Source organism: Ptiloglossa arizonensis, chromosome 6 (assembly GCF_051014685.1).
Source record: "Ptiloglossa arizonensis isolate GNS036 chromosome 6, iyPtiAriz1_principal, whole genome shotgun sequence".
In the NCBI taxonomy this organism is placed as follows: domain Eukaryota; kingdom Metazoa; phylum Arthropoda; class Insecta; order Hymenoptera; family Colletidae; genus Ptiloglossa; species Ptiloglossa arizonensis.
The window spans coordinates 25,357,984-25,380,823 of NC_135053.1; the positions used below are offsets into that span (position 1 = coordinate 25,357,984).

Here is a 22,840-nt window from a genome sequence, read left to right on the forward strand (position 1 = left end):
CGAATGGAAGATAGCAGATGCGCGGTTGGGTGCATCTCGCGGCAAGGAAGTACAGGTGCAGCGGTTTCTGTAGCTTCCTGGATGCAGTCAGTTCTTCGACCACTTCCGAGCGGTTAGAAACGTTTCCATTCTCGACCTCTTTGCCAAAAACGTTGGAAACTTTCGTCGAACGTTTCGTCTCGGCAGATCGATGGTACACGGTGTTCCTTCGATTTTCAAAAATCTCTCACTACGATCCGTGTTATCAAACGGAATTTCTCAACATTTCGATCAAAAGTTTCTCCTAATAATCGCTCCGTGGAAACTTTGATTTCAATTTATAATCCGACAGCGGACTGTGACAAACGAGCTACTCAGTAGCAGAAAGTGAAACGTAAGTGCAGTTTTTTTTTTTTTTTTGATTAATTGATTTACAAACGAAGACAACGATCGGAGTATAAATCACCAAGGATACGGATTTTCCATGGTCCAATCGAAGCGTGTGAATTTTACAGATAGCAACGGTCGTTCCGTTCGTCGCTCCGATGCTTATAAAGTTGCATGACTCCGCGTGCAAATCTTATCGAGCTTTGGTGAAAAGTGAAAAGATACGTTGAACCGTGTTTGGATGCAGTTGGACGCAGCGAGATGTTCGTTGGGGGGAGTTTCTTGGAATACTTCGCGAAACGATCCGCCTGGCTAATTTCAGCTCCATGTAGGTATATAAACGTTAGGTTTGTTGCTTCACGCGCAGAAATCGTCCATTTGTCGAGTGTGTTTCAGGAGTAAACAAGCATTGTTCCCTTCCAAGATGAAGAAGAAGTTTTTGGTACAAGATCTTACCAAACGTTACACGATCATTCGTAGCGATGTTATACGATCGAGAAAACAGCCTAGCCCTTTGGCGATAGAATTATTCGTGACATTTACGTATCGTTCTTTTCTTTCAGTACGCCATCGCTCTGCTGGTGTTCCTTGTATTGCTGCAGCAATCCGTAGAAGCGTGAGTATCTCATCCAAGAGTCGTTAATATTCGTTACAATTGACGTTACTCGGACCAACGATGAATAATATTTGTGTGTTGTTGTCCTGTAGAAAAAAGGTGACCATTCACGTGCCGTATCGAGTGAGAAAGGTGAAGCACACCCACACGATTTACAAAGTTATGCCGCGTTACGAGCATAATTACCACGACAAGGAGGACACGGACAACGATGACACTTACGATGTTTAGCAGCAGTAGCGACGAATCATCGTGGATAAAAATATTTTAATCGACGTATAAATATAAACCACCGCACAGAGAATAGTCATCGCATTGTACAAAATATCTTCAAACAGTATTGTATCTATGTAGCGAGCTTGTTCAAAACTAGATGTATATATAACTTTAGTAACGAAATTAATAAAATGTAGTGCATGTGCATTTTATACTAAAGATATTTGTTAACTCTCTTACTGCAATTATAAACTTCCTTGCGTTGGAAACGTTCAACGCGAACAAACCTTAGGAAAGTTCTTGGGAATAAACGTTTAAACTATGCTTCTTTACGCTGTAATTTTCGTTATTTATTGAATAAGTAAGACAAGATTCGCGTGTAATACGTCTAAAGTGATACAATACAGTAAAACAAAACAAGTATTAGAATACGAAGCGATTATTAAAAAGAGATGGTAAATATAATACTTAAACGAAAGCGTTAGCGGTAACTCCTTAAATGGCAAGTTTCAATTTCCTGGCGGCAATGAACTTCGATAATCGCGTAGACAAGTTTCTTTAGAGCATATCATTGGTAGCGGATTGGTAGATCGAGCATATCTTTGAAACGGCGAAAGTGCTCGCTCGACCGTGAAATACCGCGGATTTCGATTGCAGTTCCGTGGTTCCACGAACGTTTGCTATCGTCACGATAGCTCGTCGATGATTCTGTTGGAATATAAAGGAGAAGCATCCTCGAAGACGTCAAACGACATTGAAGTGCTGCTGCTATCGTTCGCCACTCGTCGTTAGTTCCTGGAACATCTTCGTTCGAAGTCATGGTAACCAACGATTACCTCCGGATAGATTAGGTTGTTCAAGAAGTTTCGTCGTTCGCTGAGACTTATCGAACGGTATGGTACCAGGTTGCTCGATAAGTTTTGTCGTTCGATAAAACTTATCGAGTAGTGCTACAACGAACAGTACCGTTCAATAAGTTTTATCGAACGACAAAACTTATCGAACAGCCTATTAATCGAGCCATTGTAGATATTGTCTAAGCCTCAATACCGCCTGATATCAATATCACATTCTGAGCACGATTCTCGCGATTCCATCGTTTTCGTTTAAGGGAAATAACTATCGATTCTTTTAGAGGATCTCCTGCTACCTATCCCTCGTTCTGCTGATCAAAATCGCGAGCTACGGAAGTGCCACCAGGAGACAGTAAGTTCGTACACCTAAACGATATTCTACCTCTGAAAAAATGAATCTTAAATTCCGATAATTCTATCCATATTGTCAGAGACGCGGAGAAGAAACGAGGTTTCTGATTGGTAAAAGCAGATCGACTACGCTCGTGTTACCATTCGGTAGCAGTAGTATGGACACGATCTTTCGAACCGACTGCACTCGAATAGATCTTCGTAACGGTCTCGTAAGAGACTAAGAACAAGGGAGACACGTTTCGCGTTTGTAAAGTAATCCAAAGTCATTTGAACCAAAACTTAAACAACGGTTCTTCGTTGCTTAAAGACAGAGGCAAAAAGTTTCTTAGAAACTTGCAACTCGACCATCTACAACCGCGAACAAAGCTTCTAGGTTATGCGCAACGTGCAGAGAGGTCGCCACCGAGAGGATATCCTCCGATACGGTTATCCACTATCGTTTTATCCTCTCGACGCGACAATGTTAACTTCGACGCGAGCTAACGATGCAAATATTCGAATCGTGTTTTACGACGGTTAGATTTTATTATCGTTTCGTATCGATATTATAGACTTTCGATCGATATTCGCTCAATTTTCAGCCTGCACTTGAAGATTATCGTGCCAGACATCGTCGATCACCAGATTCACACGAAAATGGTGTTCATACACGTGCGAAAGCCACCGGTTAAAAAGCCGAAGACCCATCACAAGGTGCACCGCCACGAGAACTGGAGCTCCTGGAGTTACGGACGCCATCGCGATTACGACGAGCACACGCGTGATCACGAGGATCAAGGCGATCGCGAGCAATCGGAGATGGAACAACCTAGGGATCGCCAGAAGCACTTGCCTGCGCATGGTCATCACGGAGAATCGCATTTCCCGCAGTCGAACTTGGAGGAGAACGATTTGGAGTCGAATCCCAAAGGCCGTGAACACGGTCGTTACGCTGTTCACGAGGACGTGAACGACATCCCGCCCAATAGCGAGTCTCTGTCCTATAATTACGAGGAAGGGTACAAGAAGGGTCTAGAAACGGAGAGCGGACACGTTCGTGGCGGACAATCGAGCAAGTTTCACGAGGATCGGCGCGAGGAGCAAGAGGACGCGGAGAACGATGGATTGAAGGAGGATTTCTTTACGAAAACCGACGCTGGGAGATATCTGGTCGACGACTTGGAATACGAGAACATCAGAGACAAACGCGACGGGCGTCGCAGGCTTCGACGAATTAAAAAAGCGTAGACGTGTTTTCGCGACGTTTGTCGCCGGATGTATCATTTTTTATATGTACTCGAAGTGGATACGATTGTTGGTTGTTTTTCATTTTTTAATTCTCGTTCGTGCATCGTGTTGTCGAGGGACTTTTTTCACTCGAGAAAAATCTACAAAGAATCCCTTTGTCCAGAAATATATCACCGATGACGAATACTTTACAAATTGTTGAAATAACTTTAACATTTCATCCCACGAGAGTGCACGTACTAACCCACGAATGCATAAAATCTGCAGTCTACTTATCGACTTTTTTTTACCGAGGTGTTATCGACCTTTTTACCGGCTAGATATCGACTTTTTTTACCGACTAGTTGTCGATTTTCTTTACCGACTAGTTATCGATTTTTTTTACCAGCTGGTTATCGACTTTTTTTACCGACCAGTTATCGCATTTTGTTTACCGACAGTGCGTAGACGATGGGATATCGCAGGAAGTCGAAAGTGTAAGCTTCAGGTACGCACGCAATTTATTCAAGTTTCCCGCCACTCGGGATACATACGCACAAACTACACGAGTCGCGGTACAGAAACAATGGTGACAACAATATAGCGATTTATAACAATAGTAAAACAAGTAAACGGGTAACAATATTTACATATATCGATACGAACAATGCGTTAACGAGAGACTAGGACGAGAGGTAAGAGACAGAGTGTGATTAAGTGTCGATGTGTCTAAGGTATGTTTGCAGCACTCCCCGGAAAACACCAGTCAAAGTGAGGAAGTATCTATCTCTCTAAAACAATTTCTCTTAAACGAAGCTAAAAATGTCGTGCAAGGGGGGGTGCTGGTTGGCTCTTCGAAGCTCGATGACCGGCCATTATAAGAATTTCTACATCAAGTGAAACGCTACCGACGCGGAAGCGGAAAGGAATTTTTACCAGATACTCTACCAGCACTTTTCAATGCTAAGATAAATAAAAATGTGTCACGTCGCATTGTACACATCTTCGTTCGAGCTTCGATCGACCAACCGAATCTTCGCGAAGAGAACTACCCTATTCCTCCCAACATCGACGCGACGGACTCGTCGTTAATGACCTCCCCAGTCTTCGTGGCCGCCGCTCGAGAAACCGCCACCTCCGTAACCACCGCTGCTACTGAAACCTCCGCCTCCGCCTCCGTATCCACCACCACCGCTGCTGAATCCACCGTGTCCTCCGCCAATGTCTCCGCCGTAACCACCGCCGCCGCCGCCACCGCCGCTGTACTCGATGTGGCCACCTCCTCCACCACCGCCGCCTCCGCCGCCGCCGCTGTACTCTATGTGGCCACCGCCGCCGAAGTCACCGCCACCGCCGCCGAGATCGTGACCACCACCGCCGAAATCGCCACCTCCTAATCCACCGTGACCACCGAGATCGATCGGATGGCCCACGGTGTAGCCGAGGACCTCGTACTTGTCACCGCCCCCACCTCCGTGATGGACGTGTTTCGTGATCGTGTGCGTGTGGTGAATGGTCTTGATCTTGTAGGGCACGTGGATCACCACGTGGTTGCTGGAAAGTTAAACGATGGGTTAGTTCGATACGCTCCTGTCCAGGTGAGAGGTTCACGGGAGAGGGGGAACAGTCAAACGTAACGTCGTTCATGTGTTCGGGGGTTGATCTTGCTCGCTGTTGAAGCGGTCGCTGGAAAGTCGAACAGTTTCGTTCGCTTCTCTCGAAGCAAGAGTTAGCTCGTAATTGTTACACTTGGACCGAGAAACGTCAGAAAAAATATCTCTTCCCTCACGGGAGAGGAAGAACTGTCAAACGTAACGTCGTTGATGTGTTCGGGGGTTGATCTTGCTCGCTGTTGAAGCGGTCGCTGGAAAGTCGAACAGTTTCGTTCGCTTCACATGAATCGAGAGTTAGCTAGTAATTGTTACACTTGGAGTGAGAAACGTCCGAAACAATATCAATGTTGCAAGCGTGGATAATTGAATTCGTTTCGTAGGGCCCGTGAATCGTTGCTCACGGTCGATGAGAAAGTCGACCGGTGGATTAGTTTCGTTCCTTTCTCTTGAAACGAGAGTACAATTAAGATCGGCTCGTTTCAACGGTAGCTGTAAAACGGCGACGGGTGTCCACGGGCAATGATTGCACTTATTGCTAAAAGCAATCGATTCTCGAGATACGATCGGTTTCTTTCCTGACTCTGTTCACTCGTAAATCGATCGTCGTGTACCATTTCCTTTTCAACGATCGCACGGAACCTTAACGTCGATGGATTGTATCGGGTTGTTCGGAAAGTCGTTTCGTATTTTTCGGTGAAAATGAAACACGATTTTTTCAGAGCGTAGAAACATTGAATTATACATTCTCCACATTGGAAAACGAAACGACTTTCCGAACAACCCGATACAAACGTCCGGTTCAACGTGCCGGGAATATTTTGTCGGTATTTTCGAAACACGGTGCTTCGTTGCGGTAAAAAGTGTAGAGAGTGTTTGGAAAAAGGTGTACGTTGAACGCATCGTTCGTCAAAGAGGCGAGCACCGTTGAAATTGCGTGCGATCGCTAATCGTTAATTTCGATGCGTCATCGACACGGACGGTTGTGCGTGTAATGGGATGGAAAGGCCGTTTCCGAGGTCGTTGAACGAGGAAAAAAATCAACGAGCACGGAACACGCTCGCGGAGCGGAGCGGTGCGGTGCGAAACGGCGGCGTCTCGTTTTATCGTTGCTTTCGATGACGAGTGCAGAAAATCGTAGCAATCGTCGCTCGGGGGAGCCGCGGAGAAAGTCCCGGCTCTAACGACGCCTCTCGCGGCACGGGACACGCTTTGTTGAGTTTCGTTCTGTCGATTCAGTTCCGTGGAAACGGTTCCGCGCGATCGTTATCGGATCGACGGTGTCACGGTCTTCGGGTAACGAGAAACGGGGCGGGGGAGAGGGAAAAAAAAAAAAGAATATGGAGAACTTACTGTCCACCGCCGCCGTGTCCACCGGCAGAGACCAAAATGATCAGCGAGGCAAACGCAAGGACGGTCGGCTGAAAAAAAGTGTTCGTTTAAGTGAACGGTGCGAGAAGATTTCGTTGATTCGAGAAACTCGGAATATTTAACGAATCGCTCTCGAGACTTTCGAGAGAGGCGAGATCCTTTTTTTCATCGATAACTGGTTTGTTAGCTCGCGGATCAGCGATATCTTTTTTTTTTTCATTTCTACGTGGAATTTACTTCGCTTTCTATGGCTCTCGCGAAACGACGAGCACCCGTATGCAAATACCGAACGCACGGTAACGTTCGAATTATCCTAAATTCGAAATTCTCCAAGTACCCGCTCCTCTCGAACGATTTCGTTTTTCTTTTTTTTTTTTTTTGGAAAAATACGATTCGAAGGAACTCGACGCGAACCAAAACTGTAACACCGCGTCCACGCCATCGGGTGGCCTCGCGAAAATCGAAACGGTGAACGATCCACCGTGGTAAATCGGTTGGAGAAATAGTTGCTCGAATCGGAAAATGTTGAAAAATCGCGCCTCGAATCCACTGGGGACGACTTACCGCAAGTTTCGTCATCGTGTTGCGCCCACGGGTGTATCAGTTGCTAGATCGCGAAAACCGATTCGGTTGGTAACGATGGTGCGCGCCGGAGGGCCAGCTCTCGGTTCCTCCTCGCGATATACTTGGCGGTTTCAGCCGCGGTTTTGATCTGCTGTCCGGTGTGCACACGCTTGCCGCTTTTATACACGTACGTGATTGGAGTCGGATAAGAATGAAAGGGAATCTTTTGCACCCGCTGCCAGCGCACGTGAAAGGAGCCGGCTAATGGAGAAGACGTGGCAAAAACCAGAGGACCAGCAGCCCCTCCACCATGGGCTACCCTTCACCTCGATCCGTCGTTTTGTTCGTTTCCTCTTTTTCCCTCGCCGCGACGCCGTAATTCCCGCGGCTGTTGGTCTTTTTAATGAAAGCTGGACTCGGCCGGGTGAACGGCCAAGATCAAGATCAGCCTCGTAATACGAGGTGGGTGCTCGCGGATCGTTTCACTCGTCTCTCGCGTCTGGGAACGAGGAGATCGATCCCGGGGACACCTTCTCGGCTTTTTCTCCACGATTCGACGAGCTGGAGAACCGACACGAAGGACGCCCGTGTCCCATCGATGTCCGGTGTTACGCGAACCTGCGCTTTTCCGCGTTGGGTAGGTCTTTGGAATTGTTTCTCGACCGAGAGCAATTCTCTCGACGGTTTACCGACAAGAGAAACCGTTTCGGAACATTTATCGTTAATTAGGTTCGATTCGATCGGTTCTAAGGCTAACGTTCGACTCATCTTCGATTCAGAGAACAAGAAATCGGTTCTCTGTTCGGCTTTGCTTCGAATCGCGAACGTTTCTCGATTTCTCGTAAATCCGGGTTACGTCGTTGGATTTGTCCTTTAACGAAACCGTAATTTCTATCTTCTTAGATTATTTCTATTCCAGAAAGATACGATACGATCCGTGAGCAGGTCTGTATGGAGAACGTTAATTGTTTTTCCCTCACTGTACCGATCCACGATTTCACGTTGCAAGTTCAATCACGGCGTCACGAAGCATATCTTCTTCCTGAAAGGAAAACCGCACTTGTCGGAACTAACTCGACGCGATTGGAGCGCAGGAATGCGGGCTAGGTCGGCGAACCGTTCGATATCATAATGTAATTGCCGTTTGCAGTAATTTCTACTCGTTACAGCTACACCGTTTCGCTCACCGATGCGCGTGATAACACGCGTCACGGGTTTCTCGAAAGTGTGGTTATCGCGTTTACGAACCGGGGACATCCATTTTAATTTCAATTCCGATCGAACCTTTCACTCGCCGAGGTGTCGAAAATCGAATTGAAATGAATTTTCTCGAGTTAAAGGTTAATTTTAATTCCGAATCGAATAACACCGGGCGACTTTTCCGATCGATGGTGGACAGGTGTTACGATGAAAATAAATAACGACGAACTAGTCGAGGATAACGAGCATCGTAATTAAACCGGATCTGTTATTCCGTGGACGCTTTCGCGATATTTGCATAACGCGCGGAGAGAATTCTTACGTTCGTTCCGTTCGCGATTATCGGTTCCGCGGACATTCCACGTCTTCCAGTGAGATCAAATGGAACCGTTTAAGAAAGTTTCAAAGGTGTTTTGACGCCCGTTGGTTCGCACAAATGCCAATGAAAGTTCCCCAGAACCTTTTTTGTCCGTTCCCTTCCCAATGTTCAACGATTCTTGAGTCGCATATAAGATGCAACTCGTACGTGTATAACGTTACACGTTCGAGCTTGGTGACTCGGTACAGAATGAGTCGTGAGTAACGTTGCTGATCGTCCAGTAGAAACCAAACCGTTCCGTACAGAGCGCTAGATCGTTATTAACGTCTTGCTGTTCATTTTTCTAACAGTATGTAATTTCTCTTATCTTTGAACAACTTACTTACACTGTTCCTTATCGTGTTCCTTGGATCAACGTACTATTTACCGAAAGAAAACTCAAAATCAGAGGTAGTCAAATTTTAAAGGTAAATTTGTACATTTGCGAGGGAATAAATCGTTTAACGCGAAGAAATATTCGAACGGATAATCCGGACAGTTTTCATGGAAGAAAATAGTGAACATTGGTATAAACGTCGCTGGGAAACTTCAATGCCCGGTGACGACCATTACTCGACTCGGAATGATAAATCTACGATAATTTACATTGCATTTGAAACAATTCTCCGCGCTCTTCGAATTCTATTAAATCACTCTAATATCGTATCGGTACACGTTCTCCTTCTACGCGTTGCATGCGTGGCTTCTGCGTAGATTTCGCTCGTAAATCAAAAGACGATAAGCTCGTTTTCGCAGGAATCGTTTGCATCGTCCAGCTCAGCATCGGTCGACGCGTTGCATCGTGGTACAGAGCGAAGAATGGTGCTCAGTTTCATCTAGAAACGATGAAAATTTAATTCGAATAAAAGTTAAATTGGTCTCGGTGTAATATTTCCCTTTGTAAATCAAATTCTTGTTCAACTATCGAGAACTTATTTCTCCTTCGTCCGGACGAAAATTTTGTGTCCGAGTATCCTCGATGTACGTTCCAATGAATTTTAAAAGCGTTCTCGTTCGCGTAGATTCTCGATTCGAGTGTCTCGAGCAAGAATGGAGTCTCGAGCAAGAATCGAGTCTCGAGCAAGAATCGAGTCTCGAGAAAGAATCGAATCTCGAGGAAGAATTGAGTCTCGAGAAAGAATCGAGTCTCGAGGAAGAATCGAGTCTCGAGCAAGAATGGAGTCTCGAGGAAGAATCGAGTCTCGAGCAAGAATCGAGTCTCGAGGAAGAATCGAGTCTCGAGAAAGAATGAAGTCTCGAGCAAGAATCGAGTCTCGAGGAAGAATCGAGTCTCGAGAAAGAATGAAGTCTCGAGCAAGAATGGAGTCTCGAGTAAGAATGGAGTCTCGAGCAAGAATGGAGTCTCGAGCAAGAATTTCGTTGTAATCGAGAGCGTGCGAGAATTTGAGAGCCGCTGTCGGCGAAGAACCGCGAGAATTTGCAAAGAAAGAATTGTTACTCGGGGCGAGCCGTAGTTTCTTCTTCGCGGTACCATTTCACCGAGCGCCGTGAAATATTCCCTTTCACGAAACCGATCCGCTCGATCGTCCTCGAAGATCCAGAAGAGGATCCATAGAAATCGTGGCCGGTAAGCCGATCCGTCCGCAGCGTTCTAGGATCGCGTGCACATTTGCCGAATAGGAGAAAGGGAAACCGATCCTCCTTTGCTCGTAAAACGTACACGGCGACCAAATTGTACGCGCATTCCGACGTGAGCCCGAGCGAAAACAAAAACGACCAGCTCGTTATCCTTCTACTCGCGGATCGCGGGACCGTGACAGTGAACTCTCTACTGGAGGAATTCCGTTCGAGGTTCGGGACTTGGCCAATCGGTAATTCCATTACGGAAATGGACCAAGATTTTTTATTTACAAGCACGGAAGAATTTTCTAACGTTAACACGAAAAATAAAGACGCTTGGCTCGCAAGAACCCTTCGGAGGAAGATGCAGAACAATCGTTCTGAAAATAAATTTGCTTCCTAGTTTAGAGACAAGGATTAGTATTTTAATAACAACCGTTATTAGTAGTCCACGAGGTGTTCGTTTACGAGCTCGAGAGATTTAACTGTGAAATTTTTTGAAATTTTTTATTATCAATCTGTTCAGAGACATTTGCACATGTACGTTTAGTTTTTAAGTTATTTCAAATATTGTAATACGACCGTGACCGTTCAAATTTCAAATAGATGTTCGTAATTAAATATTTTAACGACACGACACGGTGACGTCGCCACGAATTCGATATCGCGGGCAAGTAACAGTTTGCATTCTTCTTTGCTTCGAAAGAAATAACACATGGGGAGATTATTTCGACAGGTTCCGGATTCGAGCAAAGTTGTTCGTTAGATACATCATTAACGATGCGATAACGTGGCGCGGCGCGTGTGTTGTCCGTTTTACGCGACTTTCGAAAGCGAAAAGCTCGTTATCTAAGCAGAGCGCGCGAGAAAGTCGCGTCTGATATGCAACATTGATCGTGAAAAACGCTGACACCTCGGTGGGTTTTTCTGACAATCGTGATTCATCGATTCGCGCGGGCAGTGACTCGGGAAATCGGTGAATTCGAACAAACGTTAAAACACTTCCTGATGCGTTGTTATTATTTGCAGGAATCACAGTATCTTCGTGGAAAATGGTAAACAGTTACTAGGAACGTTCAGGATTTCGTTAATCGAAGAAGCTACCGAAATCGTTCTTGGAAAACGTTCCAGCCAATTACATAAATTTGTTACATTAATCACGTAAAAAATTGTGCTTAATAGTGTGTTGTTCCTGTTGAATTTCTCTGCGAACGGTTTCGAACCGCGCGCTCTCTCCTTAAATTGTACTTTGCACCTGCCGTTATTATAAAATATTTTTTCTAGCGTCGTACAAGGATTTTCTAACTTTCATGTACTTTATAATTGTAAACGATCATGAAACACGAACGGCTTTTATTATTATACACCGTGGATTCTCGAAACTCCGCTTTATTAAAACCATTGTATTCCATACAGAGTGTGTCACGCAATTCAAACGGATCGTGCTTTCTGTTTCGTCGGAGATGAAAAGTATCGTGGAATTCGAAACGATGCGTCGGATCTATCTTCTTGCACAGATAGGATGCATTCCGTTTCTTTCATTAGTGCAACGATGCATCTACAGAGTAGAATTACTTCTATTTTTTTTTTTTTTCAGCAACACCGTATATTTGTTTTAGATGAATCTTTAGCGCCGAGGTATAAAATTAAACGATAGCTGTGCGTATTAAAGTAATTAATGATTTGTAAAAGAGAAAATTTACAAAAGTATAATCGAGATAGAACCACGGTAAGTTGTTTCTAACGTTTTTATAACGATTGTCAATTTGTACTTAATTTTCAATCATAAATATATTTCCACTTATTCACACCTGCCGTTTTAATATTCATTATCCTTGATACCTACATGTTTATTCTAGAGATTTTTACAAGAGAGCGTTCTTTATCCGATCGTGTTATTCGCCACTTAAGTACTGCATGTGAAACACGAATGCCCGTACAGTGTGTCAATAACGGTATAAATACTTTCCCAAGATACGTTTCGATATTTAAATTAGACTTAATAACATCGAACCCGAGCCACAGCCTATACCGTTTTAACACAGCATAATGAAGACATTAATTAATTTATATTCGTACGCGTAACGAGCAGTAACATTGCTACGAAGATTCTTCGTGTTCTTGCATCGCAAAAAGAGGCGAGTAAACGCTGTTTATGAACGAGAGTTAGAAAGCAATCGTTTACAGCGTTACAGATTGTAAACAGAGATTATGTATTTCTTACCACTGACAAACGTGCGAGAAACAACCCTCTGTTTCTTTAAAAAAATATACATATTTTTATCATTTTCCTCGGTAGATATTTCGAGTATTCTATCGGCAAAGCTTGCTACTTTAGACTCGTACGATTAATCGTTTAAACGATCCCCAATATTAGGTTCATTTTTCGACCAAACGAATCGGATTATCGTCGACGCAAATTTCATAGTTACCGTAAAATTTCTTCGATTATTCGTCTCGAACGCATTTGTTTCGTCACGGAATTGGCTACCGAACGATTCCAGGAGACCGTACGGTCGATCGCGAAGCGTTTCCCTTGTTTATGCAAATGCGCGTCGGAAGAGAAATAAAAAAAAATAATAATAAAAGAGGAGAACCGCGCAGGGCGAGCCCGGACTTTCAACGCGATTGCTTTCACTCGTCAGCGATCGCTTTTCCCCCCGGTCGAAATACACTTTGAAAATCATGCGTTCAAGAAGTTGAGTAACTTTCGAACGCGTTTTCCTCCCGAGTTCCGAGCGATAGAAGCGATCGCAAGAAAGTACGTCGCGTGAATGAATTAATTGATACACGGGGCCACGCTTTTCGCACAGACGACACCTCCCTGCGAGATAATAGCCTGCACGTGGACCGTAACGATGTTAACGCGAAACTGCATCCCGGTGAAAGAAAATAGAAAATATAATTTAGCGAAAAGCTCGTCTCTCAGTCTAGAGGCTGGCAACGACGAACCTACGGGTACTCGATACACCGACAACGGAAGCCTTCCGTTTACTGCTCTGTAATAAGTAAATAGTACTAATGAATAAAATTATAGTCTCTAAGGAAGATTAAATATTTCAACGATAATATAAATCTATGGAATTCGAATGTCTTGGTATATATGTACGTCTATAAACCGCGAAATATTGAATCTGCATCGACAAATTTAACATAGAATTTAACCAATGGTTATTTAACTGATCTTGAAAAGGAATTTATTTTTATACACTTTTGCAAGAAATTCTGAGAGACCGTGTTACGGTATTAGAAGCTATTTATGGAGAAAAGAATCGGATAACCCTGAACGCGAGGCACTGAGAAATGTTGAAGAACGAAAGTTGTTAATATTATTGGTGCTTGAACCGATTTCTTATCATAATCGCTAAGTGATTACTTACTCGAAACGATACCGAATGGAAACCGTATTTCTCCAGGCCCGGGGATAAGAGATTCACCAACCGATCATCGATCATTTCCGTCACGCTGACTCTCTGAAATTAATGTAACAGTGTCACCTCGAACGCGTGTAGTAGATCGCGATTTCACACGCTGAGAAAGTATGACATAAACCGTGTAACATGTGTAATTTATTTAATGATATGCACCTTGAAATTACGTAATTTCGGTTACTGTATAAAATAGACTCTTACAATGGAAAATTGTACATTTGATTTCTTTCCACTTCGTTGGGATTATGGTTGTAAATGTTACGCAGAAGCACCATATAAATAACATCGTGATGAAACAATTGAATTTACACCTTGTAGACGTATTACTCAGTGTGGGACTAAAAATGCAGAACATTAAATATCTTCATAGGATTGGAAACAAATTTTACTCAAGGTTAGTTCTTGTAATTTTCAAGGTCATCGATGTTTCTTTAAACAGAATCCTGTATATTTGTTTCCAATGTACCAAATGTAGGCGTTGTTGCGAAACAGTGGAAGCTTTTTCGAATACCATTTCCTAATTTTAAAATTTAAAACGATACATGTTCCACTGCGAATCTTTGTCGTCACTAGACATATTATAATTGTTTCGAATATGGCCGATGGGCTCTTAATTTCACCCTTTCTTTCTGGCAATATTCTTATCTTATTCGAAGTTTCATGTTAACGTTATATAATAGCAATAATTTTTACTTTACGATCTATAAGGAAAGAAAGTACCTATAAGGAAGGAAAGTATTGTAATAAATTGATAAAAAGTATTTCAAATATGCGTTTCAAGAACCTTTGATCACGTGCCGGCAATTAAAAAAAAGAAACTTTCCTTGAAAGAGCGTACGTACGTAAACATATACAACATATGTATCTAAACGACCGAATGAATTTCAAAGAAACTTTGTATGCAAGCTTTATCTTAATTTCGCTTAACTTCGAGTAAAATCTGATTACAAATACGTGTACTCGTGCTCGTAAAAATTGCAGAACAGTTGCTTTAAAGAAGAGTATGAAATTCCCTGAAAAGAATTTACCGATATTTTTCTCTGTTTTCCCTTCTCGAAGAAGGTATTAAACGTGACCCGATTCTCGCGATTTTCCGTGTCCGAAAGTATCGCGATGCTGTTCGATTTTCTTCATTCGTCCAACTCGAAGTGATTCGAATCTCTGAACAGCATCGAAATTCGGATCGGTCGAAAATGTATGGGAATCGGTACGATCGAGCCACATCGAGTACGACCGCGCGGTCGTTCGTGAAATGTAGAACGTCGGTCCCGTTCTTGTTGGTCGCGTTTTGGAAAGCACGTCGAGACCGCGCCCGATGTTAGACGATGCACGCGCGTTAATGCGTCTCGGGCGCGTGGACGTTGGGCTGCAGGCGGCGGGCGGCGGGCGTCGGGCGTCGGTGAACGCCGACCGAAGAAAGTGTCGATTTCCCCCGAAACAAAAATGTACGCCTTAGACGAGGCGCGCCGCTGGTTCGTTTCGTCTCTACACACCAGACGTCACCGTGCCCGCGCCCATCGTTTTCATCGTTTCGGAGATGCCAGCGGACAGCGCGATCTCTTTCCAGGGCTGCTGGAGACCGGTGGGAGGCGCGCTGTCCATACGTCGGGCCCCGATTATGCTCTTTTTATCTTGTATAAAAGAGAAGAGGCCTGAGCGGATCTCCCGCAATTTATCCACACCGGTTCGAGCGCACGGAGAGGCGGCACCGTTGTATCGAGATACAACACCCACGGGGCACAGTGTGCCGCACCTCGAACCAAGGATTTACCGATCCGAAGGGTCTGCGTAGGCCGGCATTGATTCACAGAACTCGGCAACATGTGGTGGCCGGTAAGTGTTGCTCGATACTTGGACAAACGGTACCTTGGTCTTTGGATTGTACGGTGATGGTGAGACTCGGTTGGAAATTTCGCTCGAATTGTATATATATATATTCGTAGCGATAGTCCGCGACGTCTATCTTGCGACGATGCACGGGAACTCGATCGTGAACATTTATTTCGTGTTACGATTGAATCGCTTGTAACCGAAAAAATGTTTCCAGGGTTGAGGGTGAGGTACTATCGTGTGCAAGGGAATGTGAACAGTGTCGAATAATTTTTGTTTAGTCGCGAGTTCACCAGCTGCACCGTGAAAACCAAGAAATATCCCGTACATACGAAATATAGTTTTCTAGTCTTCTCTCTTCTTGCACGTTAATTCTACGGTATCAAAAATTATTGTATCGTGTAAAATTAGAAAGGTAACGAACCGATAAGTATCGTTCGTTCGTTAATGAGAAACACGTTGGTGCTGGGCTTTGAAATTTCACGAAAAGTATCACTTTCTTCTAACTCCGGGTAATGGAAAATAAGTTTGCAATTTTTTGATAAACATTACATTAACTTTGCTAATTTCAACTAATTCTCGATTAACCTCTACAGGCTTCCTGTATTCTGGTGCTGGTGATCAGCGAGCCTCTGCTTGTCTACGCGTAAGTACACAAAAATCGAACACAATTTAACCGTCCGTTGTGCAAATTTTATTCCACCTTCCATACATACAGTAAAAAATAAAATAATTTCTCTTGAAAATTATCTTCTCACAAATTCGTTAATACAGAAATATTATACACGATCGTGTACGATCCCGCAAAAAACAAAATCACCTGTAGCCTAATGAGGATTTTTTTTTATCGGACAAGGTGTTAAGGAATCGCGTGAAATGTTTATTTCTCGTTGCAACGCAATCGTGAATCATTTCCCACGTCGTGAAACCATTCTCGCTTTCAGCGCGAAGGTGGTGGTGGTGGTCCCGCAGCAAATAAGACGCAGTCCCGCACCAATATGGCGGTACGATGCCCCACGGTACAGGAAGTCCTCCCACGGTAGCGAATTTCATCACAAATATCACGGTCCACCAGGACACTATCACGCCAAGAAATCTCTGTACGCAAACCCATCGTTTCCTCACGGGGGAGACGACTTCGATCAAGGTCACGAGAACGTTAACCACGTCCACATACCCTACGGAAAGGACATCAGCAGCGCGATAACCTTCGGCAAAGGTTACATCCCTTACGATCAATTAAAGGGCAGCTTCTCGCTTGGTGGTGAAAGGTAAGAGTAAACAAAAATTGTTCACACCGAGTGATAGATTCAAAAATACTTTCAAAGTACGTTAACACCGTCGTTTAAACATATCGGAACTTGTACGGTAATTGATTCTTCTTTAATTTGTAACGAATACGAATTATTCTGTCTGGGTTAGGTCTGGGAAGGAAACGTATATTGAATAAACGACCTAAGAATTTTTAACGCCACTAGTTTAGGAACAAATTTGAGCAGAAAAAAGTTTCTCGATTATCGTTGCTAGCGATTTATAATAAGTTTTAAAACGTATTATGTTCTTGACTTAAAGTACGTTTCTAATTACATTCAGAGCGAAACAAATATTTCACGATGGAATTAGAATATACACAGGTGTTTCTGGTAAATTTTTTACTGGTAAAATTATGCGACAAATATTTCATAATTAATCATTAAGATATTCCACTGAAACGAACCACTCGTAACTTTTCGATATACGCGACGTCACGTGTTTCGAGAAGAAACAAGATATAGCTGTGGAACGTTAGTCTGGCCATGAACGAAATATTCCACTGCGTTCAGTGGAACACCAAATTCTAGAACTAGCAAAGTCGATTGATAGAAATCGATTTATCGGCGTTCCAACGGGAAACGAATCATTGCCAGTTAAACGTATCGGCCAAAGGGTCATCTATTTCTCTTAACACGTTTATTTAACATATTCACTATAGCGTACACCACCGTTGAAAAATACTTGATTGAAAAAACTTTCGTTCACTGAAAAAATATACTCGTGTCTTTCAACTCACGTGCGTTTTCGATACAAATATTTACTTTCGTACGAAAGTATAATACGGAGAGTGTACCTGACCGGTATATCCGGATATTAAACTCGGCTACAACAGGCCTGTCCAAGACAAATGGCCCGCGGCTCACTTTCTGCGAACGAAAGCTCGCAAGGTCATAACGTAAACAAAAAAAAAACCCATCCGGGTAGTGAATTGATTCCTCGTGAAAGGAACAGTTATACTAAACACATAGATCAGAAGCTTATTTCAGTGGCTGTTACGTGCATCGAACGGAACAATTTACAAACGATTCGCACGGTCTGCTGCAGAGCAGTGTCAAATCGAAAAACTGTTTCTTAGATCGTTGACAAGAGTTCAGAATTCTCGTAACGAGAAGTCCAGAAACAGTTCGCGAAAATCGTTTCATATTGTACGCACACTCGCGCGGTTGAGTCCGGACTGGATTGTCACGACACTCGTGTCGCTCGAGAATCTCGAATTAAATACAACCCACCACTTTCCTTTCCGAATATCACTGATTGATACGTTTCATCGCAGGCACTTGGGATCGCAGGAGCACGAGCAGTCCGAGCCAGTGTACGCGTCGAGCTCGTTCACCTCCGCAGGTCCCGAGTATCCTCCGTCGGGACAATCGTACGAATCCTCTCACGTAGAGACGTACTTTGCCGACCCGGAGAGCGCGATGAGCTTCAACGAGAGGAGGAACGATCGGAAGAAGCTCTACTCGGCCAGGTCCATCGAGAAGGATCTAGCAGGGAACAGTCAGATCGACTTGAGCGCCGCCCTCGACCAGGGAAAGGAGCAACTTCTCCTTCTACAGCAAAAGGCAGCCGACCTGTACAGAACCATATCGTTGCAGCCGCAACATCAACAGGAGATGCACGGTAACGTGATTCTGCCAGCTGGCATACCGCCGGCTACCATCGGCGGTAGCAAGGAGGGTATCGTTCTAAGGGATTCGGTGTCCTTGGACGAGTACCAACAGAAGCTCCAGGAGATGACCAAGACCTGGCCACAGTTCGCGGCGAACGGAGGACAACCTTTGATCGGTGGCTATCAAAATCAACAACTGACCGCCAGCTTCCCCGTAGCTGGCCAACTGACCTCCGGTTACACGGGTTCCATCGAATGGCCATTGAACATCGCTCAGTCGAAACAGGGCTACGCGGTTAAGGAGGACACCATGGAACAACCTCGTGACCTCAGAGCCATGCCCATTCAGATCAACCCGTTCCAGGGATTCCCCCAAACGACGAACGCGGTCCATTCGTCCCTCGCGCCGACAGTACACGGGTAGCTCGCGCTTTTAGAGTTAGGTTAGAAGCTTTTATCGTTACGTTGACATGCATGGCGAGACGGATATCAGATCCATGCGCAATTAAGTTACGGTTAAACGTACAAATTTATGAACGTCTCGACCACGAAGATTTTCGCTCTTCTTCTCTATGGTGGAATAACAAAGCAAACGTTACTTTTGATCCGAGATATGGGAACTTGTGCAGGTAACGGGAACTCTTCGATACGGTACGCATTGAAACGTAGTGGAAGTGAATAAACGTCGATTGATCAAATTTGAAGTATTTTTTAGAATTCGATATGACGAGTCAATGATGTAAGCAGTGTTCACTGATTTATATTAATAGTAAAATTACGATTGATCGAGAATGAATATTTTTTACGCTTAGGAAGGTTACACTTTTTTTCTATTTTATTAATCGACCTTTCGTCCCGTGTAGGTTTTTATACTTTACTTTGCAACACTTCGAAAAGTTCGTTTTACCTGCACAGATTTCAATACCTTAGGTTAAACGTAACGTTCGTTTTTTTATCGAATCGTACCGAATAAGCTCCAAATTTGTGGTCGAAACGTTCATGAAGAAATAAACTATGCTTGTTAAAGTTACGTAATTATTTGGTTTCTGAATATAACAAGCGATATACACTATATGTTTAAATGTACAAATTGTAGAGTTAGACGGGAGACAGATAAGGTCCGACGAGGAATGAATGAATATTAACAAATGGCGCATTTGAGCTGTGTTTTCGTTGCGTTGTTTCGCGCAGATTATAATCAAGTTGGAGACTGCAATTTGTGCAGAATTTGTGACTTGGTCTTGTCAATAATTATTTCCATTGTCATCAACGTTCCGTAATAACGTAACATGTTTCAGAATTGAAGAAAATTACGAAATTCAATTCACATTGAATGCAACGACGAATGCAGGTCGAACGCGAGCGAGTATTTCAATTTATGCAGCGCGATTAGCGTGCAGGTTGTAATACGTTCCTCACATGTCGGTGAAAGTTATTTTTTGTCTATTAATTAATGACAAGCAGAAAGGTGAGAAAGGCGCCTCTCTTCGTGGAAAGTTACCTTGAAATTACCGATTAAATTTTGCACGGTGGTTTGATATCAATGTTACGTTTAAGCGAATCTCGCGTTTCGAGGAGTTCTTTTGTTCGCGAACGATCTAGATTTCGAAAAGCGTGGATATCGATGCACGAGTATCGAATGTAGAGGCAATTGGCGCGACGAGTATGCGTTTCTCTTGTAATTGCGATTCAAATTTACGAGTACGATTCGAATCTCTGTTTGCGCACATTGTTCGCATTCTGTTCAATCTCGAGACGAAACGGAGAAACACCACGAAGATGAAATTATTCAATTAAGGATGTATTCTGTCGATCCAATTGTAACGCGTACACGCGGGAATAAACGAACTCGAGGCTGACAAGCGAAACACTTACATCGACGTGAATCAAAAAGTACTTGACGCCTCTTTCTCCTCGTACGACACCTGTTAAGGAGATCACCGAAAAACGAGTAAGAAAGTCATCGAAACAACAGTCCCATTAAAAGTACACGAAACAGGTACCGTAATTTCTCTTACTGCTACAATTATGACCTTGTTCGTTAACGTTCAACACTGGCCAATCAAGTCATCGTCACAAGGACTCTATACGAACTTAATTATTTTCATCCGGAAGTTGTGAATTACAAGAATTAAATGAAATCCCTAGAGAAAGGCATTCTTAACGCGTAGTCGGGTGTAGCTTTTCGATAAATCTCCGTTTGTATATTTCGTACATTTAAATCGAAATCGATATCGTTCCGTACCGATGCAAAATTTCTTTTCGTAGTGAAGGTCTACCAACGATCGAATAAAAATTTGAACAATATTAAAAACAACGTTGCTCCTAGATTTAAATACAGGTGGATTTTCTGCGCACTGTGCATAATTTCAAGCATGAATACGATTAAATTACGCAAGCACGAAACGAGCTCGATTCAACGATTTGATCGCAACGGTACGTCGAAGAGAAATTTCAATTCTTATGCAAATACCGATGCGTTTTAATGGTCCGCAGCATCGTCTCGATACTTTTTCTCCGTATTTGTTACAAATTTCAATTCCTATTCAAATATCGATGCGTTTCGATGGTCCGCAGCATCGTCTCGATACTTTTTCTTCGTCAATTGTTACAAATTTCAAGGACGTAGCGGAACAATCGTTTCGGATACTCGCGAAACGGGTTGAACGTGAATGGCGGATCGAGCACCGCGGTCGATGAAGCGATCGACTGTTCACTCGAACGAGAACGGAGCAATGATCGAATGCCACGGTCGCGGGGATCACATCTTCCCCGTTTACTTTCACTTCGAGGACCGATGACCGGCTGAACGTTCGAAAGTCGAGAAAGTTGCTCAATCGCGAGGAGACGCGATCCTCTCGATCTTTTCAGCTCGTCAGCCCCCGCTTCGTCTGCCCCGAGTCTGAGAAGACGCTTCATCACCAAGAGTATCGTGGAAGCTGGACGGTTCGTGGCGAGAACAATGGCGGTGTTCTCTAGAGGTTCCCGCGAACTTCCTGAAAGAAAAATTCCGACTGTACTTCTCCCTACGTAATCGTAACCGTCAATTTTGAGAAACTGTAACACAACGAGGTTACACATGTGACGACGAAACGTTTATAATATGTATTTACGAGTTGGAGCGTTGGAAAATTTTGAAACGGGTGCACGAAGTCGTTCACTCTTTAAAGTACAGAAAGTCTCGAATCTCGTTACTTTTCTCATTTGTTAACCGAGGCTGCGATCGTTGAAGACTTACTCCCGGGAGCGATGTTTGTATTCCAAGACCGAGTCGGGCTTCAAGGATATTGCAAGCCACCGAACTCGATCTCTTTTTCCTCTGTCTTTGCACCACCAGCACGGTGAAAGTTTGTATCGATCGAGTGAAAAGAAGAACCGACGGATTTAGTTCCTTCAAAGTTTCATCCACCGCAAATATTCCTTACGAGCGAAGGCGGTAGCTGCGATTAGAGCCAAAGTCGACATTTGTAAGACGAAAGACCCTGCTCCGCGTGTAGATCCGCTTCGTTCGATCCATAACTCGTCGAGGAAAGTTGCAGCAAAGTTTAACTTAAGGTTGCGAAACGATTTCAATTCCTGTCTTGTGGGATGTCCAAAAGAAGAAACGTAAAACCTGTTGTTTGGTCTGTGTTGAGAAAATCGGAAGAAGATATCAAATTCTCTCCGTTTCGTCGATACACTCGTTAAAGAATATTCAAGATGGCAGATGGGACAAGGAAATCACCGAATTTGCGACAACGGTCGAGCAAAAGTCTCGATTCGAGTCGATAATTGAAACTTGTAGTCAGGAAACGGAAAGAATGGGTACCAACTGCGTTGAAGAAACATTTCCAGGAATGCCAGGCACGACACACCCCTGTAAAAGCGAAATGAAAACGTTGCATGAGTTTAAATGGCATTTCTCGAAGCGGGGGACACCACGAGGAAACTTGAAAACGTGTTATTTACCGTGCTCTTTCAGTATCGCTGTCACAGTTACTTTGCTTTTCGCTGGAAAGCAGAATTCTTTTCCCGATGCGTGTGTCGGAAGACGTCGAGTTTCTATCCGAAGAAAAAGGTCAAAGATCGATGTCTAAGCGACCGGCCGCACAGCTCGCCCACACGGTGCATCGAAAGTGCATACTCGTTTAATTTATAATCTCGATTGTCGCGTTTCTCGCGATTGAACGTCCGTTAACGACGATCGAAGTGTGATTCTGCAAAACGAAGAATTCGTATTGCAGAGATGCACCGAGCCACGTGTCCTTGCTCCGAGAAATTTCAAGTAGAAAGGACGAATGTGGAGCACCATGAACTCGAGGGATCGATTACGAGCAACGTCTAAACAATTCTTTCGTTATTACTAGAATCGAACGTCCTT

At 43.8% G+C, this 22,840-nt stretch overlaps 4 protein-coding genes across 4 annotated transcripts; 3 read left to right on the forward strand and 1 right to left on the reverse strand.

The window, feature by feature from the left end:
- The first annotated feature begins 524 nt into the window (after positions 1–524).
- LOC143148419 (uncharacterized) lies at positions 525–1,399 on the forward strand. The gene is made up of 4 exons (XM_076314723.1): positions 525–572; positions 734–883; positions 930–982; positions 1,075–1,399. Exons 1-4 carry the CDS (start codon positions 525–527, stop codon positions 1,211–1,213), a joined length of 390 nt encoding a protein of 129 aa, XP_076170838.1. The 3' UTR covers positions 1,214–1,399.
- A 298-nt stretch (positions 1,400–1,697) lies between these two features.
- On the forward strand, positions 1,698–3,633 carry LOC143148420 (uncharacterized). Its single transcript, XM_076314725.1, has 5 exons — positions 1,698–1,742; positions 1,856–1,957; positions 2,206–2,223; positions 2,334–2,404; positions 2,988–3,633. Exons 1-5 carry the CDS (start codon positions 1,698–1,700, stop codon positions 3,631–3,633), a joined length of 882 nt encoding a protein of 293 aa, XP_076170840.1.
- Positions 3,634–4,700: 1,067 nt separating this feature from the next.
- LOC143148421 (uncharacterized) lies at positions 4,701–7,172 on the reverse strand. The gene is made up of 4 exons (XM_076314726.1): positions 7,158–7,172; positions 6,576–6,643; positions 4,949–5,166; positions 4,701–4,909 (listed from the first exon to the last, which is right to left on the reverse strand). Exons 1-4 carry the CDS (start codon positions 7,170–7,172, stop codon positions 4,701–4,703), a joined length of 510 nt encoding a protein of 169 aa, XP_076170841.1.
- Positions 7,173–15,548: 8,376 nt separating this feature from the next.
- Positions 15,549–19,614, forward strand: LOC143148422 (uncharacterized). The gene is given in 8 exon segments (XM_076314727.1): positions 15,549–15,560; positions 16,154–16,207; positions 16,509–16,828; positions 18,145–18,892; positions 19,034–19,154; positions 19,251–19,417; positions 19,508–19,511; positions 19,577–19,614. Coding segments are annotated over 8 exon segments (1,464 nt in total).
- Positions 19,615–22,840: the final 3,226 nt, after the last annotated feature.

What these genes read in the sequence shown, in the direction of transcription:
- LOC143148419 (XM_076314723.1), top strand. Translation starts at nt 525, where the DNA reads ATGCTTATAAAGTTGCATGACTCCGCGTGCAAATCTTATCGAGCTTTG. An exon ending in GCAAATCTTATCGAGCTTTG is followed by an intron (nt 573 to 733) that starts GTGAAAAGTGAA and finishes CTTCACGCGCAG; the next exon opens with AAATCGTCCATTTGTCGAGT. An exon ending in GAAAACAGCCTAGCCCTTTG is followed by an intron (nt 884 to 929) that starts GCGATAGAATTA and finishes CTTTTCTTTCAG; the next exon opens with TACGCCATCGCTCTGCTGGT.
- LOC143148421 (XM_076314726.1), bottom strand. An exon ending in GGACACGGCGGCGGTGGACA is followed by an intron (nt 5,167 to 6,575) that starts GTAAGTTCTCCA and finishes TTAACTTTCCAG; the next exon opens with CAACCACGTGGTGATCCACG. An exon ending in CGGCGGTGGCGGTGACTTCG is followed by an intron (nt 4,910 to 4,948) that starts GCGGCGGTGGCC and finishes GCGGCGGCGGAG; the next exon opens with GCGGCGGTGGTGGAGGAGGT.
- LOC143148420 (XM_076314725.1), top strand. Translation starts at nt 1,698, where the DNA reads ATGGCAAGTTTCAATTTCCTGGCGGCAATGAACTTCGATAATCGC. An exon ending in CAATGAACTTCGATAATCGC is followed by an intron (nt 1,743 to 1,855) that starts GTAGACAAGTTT and finishes TTTCGATTGCAG; the next exon opens with TTCCGTGGTTCCACGAACGT. An exon ending in GGAAGTGCCACCAGGAGACA is followed by an intron (nt 2,405 to 2,987) that starts GTAAGTTCGTAC and finishes CTCAATTTTCAG; the next exon opens with CCTGCACTTGAAGATTATCG.